Raw genomic sequence first — 11,478 nt, 5'->3', positions numbered from 1 at the left:
TAAAGAGGTGGTAGTGTACTGTAAGCAGAGGAAGGGGGATGTGTGTGTGTGTGGTGTTGGTGCCAGTGCATCAAGGAGAACCAATCACTGGCGACTCCCGCTTTCCCCTATGCCTCTTAAGAGCCTTAGCCGCAGCCCTAAAGAGCTGGAGTGTGCTCTCTGGCTTCCCTTCTGCTGCAGGTTTAGGCGCAGCGCCTACGGGGGCACAGCTGGCGCCTTATGCCTTATGCGCCCAAGCTCCTCGTGCCAAGTACTGTGTCCTACCCCGCATCTCGCCTCCTGGCGATTCCATGGGGGCGGCTTCCTGATTGGAGAAGTGGCAAGGGCGATATGTGGCTCAGTAGGGGGGGATCTACCGGGAAAAGAGTAGGTCGAAAGTGAGGAGGAAAGGGCAGTGTGTGTATGTGTGTATATTGGGGGGGGGTTCAGCAGGGTTTTTCACTCAATTGATTTTCAGTTGGCATTAAGTGGGTAGAATAAGCCACAAAGCGAAGGCGAAACCGTCTCCTCACAAAGCAGGCACATCTTTTCTAATTAAAAATAAACAAGAAAACTTCATATCTACGTTAGGACGCAAGGAGATGATTCCCTCCCTTCTCCTAAAGAATATCCCAAATCCAAGTGAACCCAAATTGCTGACTTTTCTTCCCCCACCCACAAATGCTCTAACGAACAGGAAAAGGGCTGCATTTGCCTGGGAGTAGAACTCCTACCTCAGGCAACGGGGGCTCTTGGGGGTAGTGAAGAACACGTTGAGTGACTTCAGGCAAGGTGGAGAGGGGCTTTCGGGGAAAAGGATGGAAGAGGTGAAGTAGGAGGCAAGTATGACAGCAGTGCATCACACGGTGACTAAAGAGATTCAATGCGGAACGGACACATCTATACAAGCATCCACATCAAGGATTTTGTTTGCCTTGAGTGCTACAGCCTGCATTGCGTCGAAAGTGGTCATTTGCAATGTTAAATCCCCTGGGAAGGTCGCAGCTGGGTAGTTTCGCGTGTTTGAGGTTCTGAATTGTGATGGGCCAGGGACAGAGAGGGGGAGGTTCGGGGAGGGGGGGTGTTTGTTGGAGGAGGAGAAGGATGGCTGACAAGGGTGAGAAACTCGCTCCTCTGCACCCTCCCCCTATCCCCCGCCCCCTTCTCTATCCTCCAGCTCCTTCCTCCTCCCCCTCCTCATCCCACGACCCTGGCGGGCCAATCCCCGCTTCGCACCAGAGGCGCCTCCTCGGGTTTCTGCTGATCTTGCAGGGTCCAGAAATGGACCGCGCCGCCGCTCTGCCGTTGCTACCGCCGCTGCTGCTGTCACTACCGCAATAGTCCCGCTCCACTCCGAGGCTTCCCAAACCCCAGGTGTCCAGCGGAGCTTCCTGGAGGACTAAACTAGCGGGAGGCGGGGGGGAGGTGGTGGAGTAGCTATGTAGATCTCGGGGCGGCTCTCTCCTGCCGCCCACTGCCAGGATCCATCCCTCCTGAAGCGAAGCAGAGACTTCTAGAGTGCTGGGGGGGAGCGATAATTGTTTTTTTTTTTTTTTTTAATTTGAATTTTATTTTAATTCCAGAGATTTGGAGAGGTACCTTTCCTCCCCACTTCCCTTCCTCTCCCTTCCCTCTTCAGCAACCCAGTAACTTGGAACTGGAGAGGGTCCTATCTTTCTCCTTCTCTGTATAATCCTTTGAGTTGTTAGAAATGGGGTTGGGTATAAATATTTCGGCAGCAGCGGCCCTATAAAGCGATCTCGACAAGGAGAGGAGCGCAGGAGGAGGGAGCTGGAGGCTGAGTTTGCCACTGCGCCTTTTGGATGCTGCTGTTGCTACCGCCGCCGCCAAGGAGACTTGCCGCATTCCAACAGGAACTCTTCTCCCTACTCAACATCGCCACTGACGCCTGCCCAGACACCCCTCCAGGTAAGATGAGAAGCCCGACAGGGCTCCGCCATTCGGGGGGCTGACTTCACGAATAAGAGTGGGGAAGACGAGGAGGAACGTGGAGGGATGCATCTCTGGTAGCCCCCACCTTTGGGCTCACTTGTTAATGAAGTTGTAAACAGATTGGCTATAGGGGAATGGGGGAAGTGGGCAGGAGAATCTAGAAAACTTGAAGTGTGTGCGTGTGTGCGTGCGTGTGTGTGTATGTGTGTGTGTGTGATTGCCTTAGCTGTGCCTGGTGCTTTCCAATACAGGAAAGGTAGATAGATGTATGTGCTTTTTAAGTGTCTATAGATGCGTTCCGTCTGAATGCTTTTGATATTTTTTTTATACCTCCCTATTACTTTCTATTTCTCTGCAGCATCCATCGATCGCCCTGGTGGGAGCTTAAAAAGCAGCAGAAGAGGGGTAGGAGGGAGGATAGACCAGAGAAAAAGGGAGAAATGGAAGGCAGGGGAATCTGCTGAGCTGACACGACACCCAGTCCTGTTCTTATGACGATTTAGGGCGGGGGAAAGGGGTTGCCCCCCCCCCCCCTAAGGCAATGTTGAAGTTTGCCAGAACAGCTTTACCTTGAGAGGAAAGAAAAACAGCCGCCTCCCTCCCTCAACAGAACAGAAGCCAGGTGCTGCTGGAAAGGGGATTCCAATTTGAGAAAAGACTAGGTGGGGGTGAGAGTAGATTGATAGGGCCCAGATTAGTTTCCCTTCTCCCCTCGGGTTATTTTCCCCAAGGGGTGGCGGATTTAAACACTAGGTGGGGGGTGGGGGGCACTTGGTTACCCTCCCCCCTTCCAACATCTTCACTACCCCAGTCCCTCCCCCACTCTCTGCTCCACACTCTTCCACCCAGCTTAGACCATGACGGTGATGTCTGGAGAGAACGTGGAGGAGGCTTCGGCTGCCCAGGGTCATCCCCAAGACATCAGCTATCCAAGGCCAGCAGACCATGACGACCATGACTGCTGTGAAAGGGTGGTGATCAACATCTCTGGGCTGCGTTTTGAGACACAACTTAAGACCCTGGCACAGTTCCCCAACACATTGTTGGGGAATCCCAAGAAACGCATGCGATACTTCGACCCCCTGAGAAATGAGTATTTTTTTGATCGCAACCGACCCAGCTTTGATGCCATCCTCTATTATTACCAGTCTGGAGGGCGTCTGCGTAGACCTGTCAATGTGCCCCTGGACATGTTCTCTGAGGAGATCAAGTTTTATGAGTTGGGTGAGGAAGCCATGGAGAAGTTCCGAGAGGATGAGGGTTTCATCAAGGAGGAAGAGCGTCCTTTGCCAGAGAAGGAGTACCAGCGTCAGGTGTGGCTCCTCTTTGAGTACCCTGAGAGCTCCGGGCCTGCTCGGGTCATTGCTATTGTTTCAGTCATGGTAATCCTCATCTCAATAGTTATTTTCTGCTTGGAGACCCTGCCTGAGCTAAAAGAAGATAGGGAATTCAGCACCTTTCAACCAAGTGACAACACAACACTCTACTACAAATCCAACATTTTTACAGATCCCTTCTTCATCGTGGAAACATTATGCATCATCTGGTTTTCCTTTGAGCTGGTGGTACGCTTCTTTGCCTGTCCCAGCAAAACAGATTTCTTCAAGAATATCATGAACTTCATTGACATCGTGGCCATCATCCCCTACTTCATCACTCTGGGCACTGAAATGGCAGAGCAGGAAGGCAACCAGAAGGGTGAGCAGGCCACTTCACTGGCCATCCTAAGAGTCATCCGATTGGTAAGGGTTTTTAGAATCTTCAAACTGTCCCGCCATTCCAAGGGTCTCCAGATCCTAGGTCAGACTCTCAAGGCTAGCATGAGAGAGCTAGGTTTGCTCATCTTTTTCCTTTTCATTGGGGTTATCTTGTTTTCTAGTGCTGTATACTTTGCAGAGGCAGAAGACGCTGAGTCTCACTTCTCAAGCATCCCCGACGCTTTCTGGTGGGCTGTGGTGTCCATGACCACTGTAGGATACGGTGACATGTACCCTGTGACAATTGGAGGCAAGATCGTGGGCTCCTTGTGTGCCATCGCTGGTGTGCTGACAATTGCCCTGCCTGTACCTGTCATTGTGTCCAATTTCAACTATTTCTACCACCGAGAAACTGAAGGGGAAGAGCAGGCTCAGTTGCTCCATGTTAGTTCCCCTAACTTAGCCTCTGATAGCGACCTCAGTCGCCGTAGCTCCTCTACCATCAGCAAATCCGAATACATGGAAATTGAAGAGGATATGAATAATAGTATAGCCCATTATAGACAGGCTAATATCAGAACTGGCAACTGCACCACAGCTAACCAAAACTGTGTTAACAAGAGCAAGCTCCTGACGGATGTTTAAAAAAAAAAAAAAAACCTAAAAACATCACACACATACACAGATACACACACACACACACACACACACACACAGACCCTCCCTCCCCACAAATTTCACTTAGTAACTTGAAAGACTTAATAGAAAAAAACCTCAAACGACAATAACAACAACAAAAAACCTAGTGACTTATGTCACACTCTGTAGATACTTTACTAAATAGTCTTTGAATGCTCTATTGACCTGTAAATGCATTATTGCATTGCAGATTTTTTTGGCTCAGAGAACCAGAAGCTTTCAGGATCCATAAAAAATACTATTTTCATTTTATTAAAAAAAAAGCAAGAAAAAGAAAGGGTATTTTCCATAACTGGTAAAAAAAAATGAACAGTCTTTGAACTAGTCTAGGTAAAATAGGACTCATATGCTTCTATATATTGAAATGTTTTTCATCCCTCTGCTTGTTTAACTTAATTTAAAGAAATATTTAAAAACAGATGATCATTTAGAAATATAAAAAATGAAATATGCATGGGACTCCAGTTAAAAATCTCTGCAAACTGCACAGTGACAGTATATCAAGAAAGTGTATCAACTATCTATACATATAAAATATATGTATAAATGAATTGACCAAAAAGCATAGTGAATATTGGCCGTTTTTATTTGAATCAGCTGAAGTGTATCTATCCTCTTGAAAAATCAGATAGTCATGAATGGGTCATATAGCACCTTATAAACATAATATTGGGATGGATCTCCATTGATCTTCCACTCTTTGCCCCATTCTCCCCAAATCAAGGTATTTGTTTTTTGTTTTTTTTAAGGAAAAAAAATCAATCGAGACATCTGCAATGCTGCTAAGTTTTCTTAACTGCAGATGAACTGCACATAAGGTTTTTTTCTTCCCCTGTTAGAGCTCCTTACCCCTTCACTTAAAAGAACTGGATGCAAAACTTTTGTTCCCCACTCCCTCTATTGCAAGAGAGAACAAATGGAGTTTAATGTAGGCATGCTTGAATTTGACACTATTTATTTTATAATCGCATGCGGGGATCATTACCTCAAACAATAGAGGATAAGCTTTCTTTTGAACTGACTCTTCTAAAAATAAGCCCTTTTTCATTTGCATTCACCAAAAGTGCACTCCTTAATTTATTACCTATTTTATTAGTAACTTAAAGTACTGTATTTAAGTGCATATGTTAGTCAAATGGGAACAATACTTTTTTTTTGGAGCTCAAAGCATGTTCTATTATTCCGCATCATGGCCTATTTGACTAGGGTGTAACTTGAATTCATTAATGCATGATTTCAGTAAGAAAAAAAAATAAGTAAAAAAAAAAGTTTATGATATGAAGGGCCTAAATAAAGTGAAGGGAGAGAAGGACTCAGTGAATTTTCCTGCCTTAGCTCAGGGAAATGTTTGGTTTCTGTTCAGGTGTTGTCAGAAAGAGGATAAAATATTCCCATCCCTTAAAGGGAAAGTATATGGAAAAAAAAAGTTAACAAGTTATATATAGCAACACCTAAGAAACAGTATCCTCTATAGCTAAAGACAAAAACAAACAAAACAAAAAATGGTGCAATACTGCATGCTTTTTGGTGCATTCTTAGAATGTAAATGAAACTCTTTAACTAATGTGCGCATCCAAATTATAGATAATTTCTTTTTGCAGTTATGATTTGAGGTCTTTAGAGACTTTGGTACTCCCTTTGAGAACTTACTGAAGAAAATCAATTTATTTAAATAGTTGCTTAGTGCCTTTATCCTGCACCCACTGAATTGCAGAAAGTGCCTCCATTAATACAGCTGCAAAGTTAGAGGGGTAAAAGGGGAGGAGCTGGGGCATCTTTTTTTTTTTTTCACCCTCACCACCTTCCCTTCCTCACTGCTTACTTCCTCCCCCCCCCCCCCTCCACCAACATGAGAAGACTACCCTATACTGACTCTTGGAGAGACAAGACAACAAGGACAACGATGTCCTATGTCATCAATGGACTTGCTTCTCTTTGGTAGTCTGATGTTGACAGTGACCTGAGGCCTGAGATCCAGCTTCTGAGTGAACATGGACAATAAACTCAATTTCTCCTTTCCTCTTCTTCTAAAAAATGGAGAGAAATGCTTTGGGATTTTGACTTCTGCCAGAGTCTCTATGAAGTTTTAGCGTCTCCTTAGATCATGAACAGGTACTTTTCTACGTCTCTCATATTTCTCTCATACTCTTACTCCCCTGTTATTCTGGAATCCAGAATAATTCAGGAAATAACCTTTTCCTGATCTTTCCACCTCAACTCCTTTAGTTTTCTAGTTAAACCTTTTTTTTCTTTCTATTCTCTTTTTTATCTATCTGCCCCCATCTCCATTAACTGAACACCTTACAACCTCTGCCCCAATCACCAACCTCACAGAGTGGTGGTCTGCTTATGGACCAGCTAAAGGAAGGGAATGTATAGGTCCTTGGAGACAAGCAGCTGTCACTTAACTGAGAGGCACTCAAAAATCTTTAAGGACACACAGGTGGGGATGGAGCTTCATTTTGAATTTAGCATGAGGCTGCCGGCTGCTGACCACTTCTTTCTCCTGTCCTGCTTTGTATAGGGATCTCTCCCTTTCCTCTCTCCCTTCTGCCCTTCCCTCCTCTCTAGGCAGTACAGTAAGACACTTAACACAATATAATCGTGCACAAGGCTTACATGCTGAGCTAAGCAAAATAATTTAGACATTTTCTTTGCTTGTTTGGCTTCTATGAGCCTGAAGGATGGATACAAACAGACACACCCTATGTGAAGAAGGATCGAAAGAATATGACCTTCCTGTGATAATTGGAAGGCACCTGACTATAGGATGAGAAACCTCTCCAGAATGAGCCTGTGGTGCTTCCTCCCTATCCCCCACTTTACCTCAACAATCATTCATCCCTCTTTCCTTCGATCTCCCCTCCCCTCTAAAACTCCCTGTTTAGGGGAGGAAAAAAAATCCACCCTCAAAAACAACTACAAAACAACTAAGAATGTTCCAATCGTTCATCTCCACTCAGAGGTCTAGAACGCACAACTTACCTGTGTTCAACTGTACTCAGTCAACAGCAATAATCCATTCAGTGCTGTGGGATGAATGCTGAAAGGACCAGCAAATAGGACCAAAGCAGATGTGACTGATTGGCTACTAGGTGTCTCTAGTAGTTGAAAACCTTCACCTTTGCCTGTCCACTGGACTGATGACTCTGCATGTGTTAGTGGAGAAAAAGATATGTGGATGGGCCTGTTGACCGGGGTTTGGGGTGAGTTCTAAAGAGTTTGGGGGTGGTATGGGGAGTCTGGATGTCCCTTACTCATTCTTAATTCATTTCCAGAATTCAACAAAGATGGCTTAAAGGGATTGTTTTGTGTAGTATAGGCATGCAAAGTTTGACAAAAGCTCTTATTCCTTGCACTACAACAGGGCTGAAATGTATTTGTAGACCTGAAGGTGCACTTAACAAAGCTGCCTGTTAAGGAATTGAATTAATACCCTTTAGCTTATTTGTTTATTTATTTATTTATTTTTTGACTGGCTCTTGTCCTTTTCCTTTCCTTCCCCAGAGACTGATATGGCTTATGTTCTGAATATTCTCCAAGGGGAGAAAACTTCAGAAAGCTGATATGCACAAATCAGCCCTTCTAGAATTTAGGGGCCCTAGTTTAATAGGGTAAAATGTTGGTCCCTGCCAGTGCTGTTAGTGTACCAAGAAGCTCCGAGAGGAGCTAACTTAACTAGACAGTTTTGAAGTGACCAAAGAAATTATATCACCTCTGTCCTTGAATGTGTAGAAGACAGATTATAGCCATAAACCTGTTCTGTTATTTCTTCACTTGCTGTGTCCCACCAAAAAAAAAAAAAGTTGATGTCATTAAATAAGTCATTCAGTTTCTTGGTAGTGGGTTAGCCCAATGAAACCAAGTTAAGCAGCAGCAATTTCTTGAAGTTATGGCTAATGGACAATCATTTCCTTAAAAAAAAAAAGGAATTTGTATAGATGGTTTAGTTCCCATTACAATAGAGCTGAAGCACAAAGGGAAATTACTATCCTAACTCACTTAGAAATAATAATCATCAGACATTAAGTGAGGGATGTGTTTCCCTAAGTAGAATTTTCATTCCATTGGAGGAGAAAGGGCCTCTTTTATTTCATGCATCACATTCAGATTTTCCAAATAAGACAAAACACATCTGAAAGAGGCAGGAAGTAAAGGTCCTATCCCATCCCCCATTTATTGTGAGAGATCTAGAAACATGCACTCATAATTTTAACTTCTTGTTTGGTTGATAGATAATTCAATTGGGTAAAACAGAAAGAATGAAAGAAAGACTGAGCAGAAGGCAATTCTCCTTTCTCTTCCAGGAATGGCATATTCTTGGGAGTGGTGAGAATTGGTGGGTGGTAACCATCCATTGTACAATTTGTTAGGAAAGATGCAACTGCCAAACAATCGATCTGAACTGTTTAAAGCAGGAAACTAAATCATGAGGAGTTTGGTATGTCAGGCCTGATTTTTAACTTTCATATTAAAGAAAAATAAACTTGAAATCAGGAATAATATATATTGGTTGATGGCATCAGGAGGTAGAATCCCATCTGTCATTCAGATTATTTTACTTGTGTTTATGTTATAGAATTTTGAGATATATGTAAAATTTCTCTTCCTCATCACTCAGGCAAGCTACCAATAAATTTACACACTTCATTTTGCAAAAAAGTGAATGATGTGTTAATTAACTAAAGCTCCACATCTACCCTGAATGAGCTTCAAGGTTAGGGTTTTTGTTTGAAATCTAAATCTTTACTTAATACATTATTATTTGGAATCAAAACCCATCTTCCCATACAGGTAAAAGTTTTCTACTATAAACTTCCCTGGGAGTCCCAGGATATCCAATAGAGGTTCTTCAGGAAGTCTTCCCACCACAAGGCTATTAGTTTGAGGGATATCAGCCCTAGTAGTTTAGAACAGTTTTAACTGGGAAGCTACTTGGATTTTCTACCACACAGAACAGAAAGTGCAAAGAAAGAAGTTTTATATCCCACTGTTTTGCAAAAACAAAACATCAAACCCTTGAAACAATAAATAGGGGTAGGGGATTGGGAGAGGTGGGAAAGTTGGTGGGGGGAGGGGATAAAGAGGATGAAATCTCATGTGTAATATGCCATCTGAAAAGTTTTTCTTTCCATTGACATGCAGAAGCACTTTTATTCTCTAATGCACTGTTTGGAAATCATGTATTCAACAGCTGCAGGTAGATAATAAGAGCTGTATATGACATACCTCTGGTTTTAAAAATAAAGTATTAATCACCAAGGTTAAAATAGAAAATGAATAGTATTAATTTGAAGTGCACCATCAGGGCAACAAACCATTGAAGCTGACAAAGCAGTATTTTGCTTCCTGAGTTTGCAAACTGCTAACCTCGTTTTCAGGTTACTGCTCATTTCCCCCTCTCCTCACAAAACTCTTTGATTTGTCAGTTAGAGGACATTGAATGTTACAGTTGAGAGCCTAACTGAAATGCATAGTTTTCATCTATGCAATTTTCCTTGCTTCTGTCACTTTATTATCTGTTCATATTTGGCATCAATTAAAGATAATTTTTAAGGATCTTATCCTGGAACATCTCGACTGATTATTTGTCTGGAGTTCAGTTCATCTCTTTGGGATATGTACCTAGATATGGACACTGATAGATCTTATTTCCTGGTCACTTTAAAAATTTTTTTCAATAGTATTTTATTTTTCCAAATACATGTAAAGATAGTTTTCAACATTCATTTTTGTAAGACTTCGTGTTCCCATTTTTTCACCTTCCTTCTGTTTTTCCCCTCTCTCCATGACAGCAAGTGATCTGATGTAGGCTAAATATGTGCATTTAAAAACTTATTTCCATATTTGTCATGTTATGCAAGAAAAATCAGCTGGTCATTTATTGATGGAGTCAGTACAGAATCATGAAGCACTTGTGATCTCTTGAAGAAACTTGTAGTATTTCTTTTGAGTACTGAACACTTTTGAGGTTGAATGGAGGCACCGATTATAGAATTCTTCTCAGGCTAAATCCAGCCAGAACTTGGCCCACATAAGCAATGGGGGAACCAAACCTTAGTGAGTGAAAAAGGAAATATTGTTCAAGTAAGTACGTAGTAAATTCAATTTTCTTATATGCTGTTGGACATATACTTATGGTTTGTTGCTGCTGTTTTGAGTTTATGGCTTAAGTAGTGTTTTGGGAATTTGACATAATTGTAAAAAGATTTGAATTAACATCAAGTGGTACAATGCAAATGAATTGTCACAAGAATGTGTGGAAGGACAGGGTGATTTGTTTGCTTTTTTAATGATACTTCCTCCATTCCCTTTCCTCCTTTGATGAATCAAACCTAGTGAATGAAACAGGAAATATTGCTCAAGTAAATATGTAGTAGATTCAATTTTCTTATATGTTGTTGGACATATGGTTTGTTGTTGCTGTTATTTTGAGTTTATAATTAAGCAGTTTTAAGAATTTGACATAATTGTAAAAAGAATATGGATTGACATCGTGATCCAATGCAAATAAGTTGTCACAAGAATGTGTGGAAGGAAAGGGTGATTTGTTTTCTTTTTTAATGATACTTCTCCCCCCCCCCCCTTCTTTGATGAGGGTCATGAACTTGTCAGGACTTTGACTATTATCTATGACTGAGTGGTGGAAGTAATTCTTCTTTTTGATTATTGCCAGACCGAGAAGTTGTTTCATTGCTTCTTTGTATAGATGCTGTTTTATCCCACTATTATGAATCAGCTGTAAAACAAGAGCTCAGGTGGTATGTGTCTACAACTGGTACCATGACAAAGCATTTGTGTGTCCAGTGTTAAACCAGATATGCTTTTGTTGTGATATTGGGGGGGATCACAGATATCTTTTCCCTCTCTCCAAACAATGAGAACAGCAAGGTGACAGAAGCTTCATTTGGGAACTCACCCTACACTTTGCACAGATCTGGACTTTCAGGTGTCACTGGAAGAAGGCCAGATGAATAGTAAGCAGTAGGGTAGAAAAAGGACCATAAGGGTGGGTGTGAATTTTTGTGAGACTCAGCCTAAGTGTGAAGCTTTCTTAAAACAGCTGCAGTCAGAACCCAATAACTAGCAGGGCCAAGACTGGGGAGAGAGCCAGTAGCTTTGTAGCTTACCCAACTTCAAGGGGAAAAAA

General features: G+C 42.5%; 1 protein-coding gene across 1 annotated transcript; it reads left to right on the top strand.

The window, feature by feature from the left end:
* Positions 1–962: 962 nt before the first annotated feature.
* Positions 963–9,892, top strand: KCNA1 (potassium voltage-gated channel subfamily A member 1). Its single transcript, XM_031938309.1, has 3 exons — positions 963–1,353; positions 1,719–1,908; positions 2,291–9,892. The coding sequence occupies exon 3, from the start codon at positions 2,790–2,792 to the stop codon at positions 4,272–4,274; it is 1,485 nt and encodes a 494-aa protein (XP_031794169.1). The 5' UTR covers positions 963–1,353; positions 1,719–1,908; positions 2,291–2,789; the 3' UTR covers positions 4,275–9,892.
* Positions 9,893–11,478: the final 1,586 nt, after the last annotated feature.

The sequence above is a fragment of the Sarcophilus harrisii genome, chromosome 5, assembly GCF_902635505.1.
Source record: "Sarcophilus harrisii chromosome 5, mSarHar1.11, whole genome shotgun sequence".
Classification (NCBI taxonomy): Eukaryota; Metazoa; Chordata; class Mammalia; order Dasyuromorphia; family Dasyuridae; genus Sarcophilus; species Sarcophilus harrisii.
The sequence above is the reverse complement of the archived record's forward strand: the minus strand, read 5'-3'. Positions and strand labels throughout refer to the sequence as shown.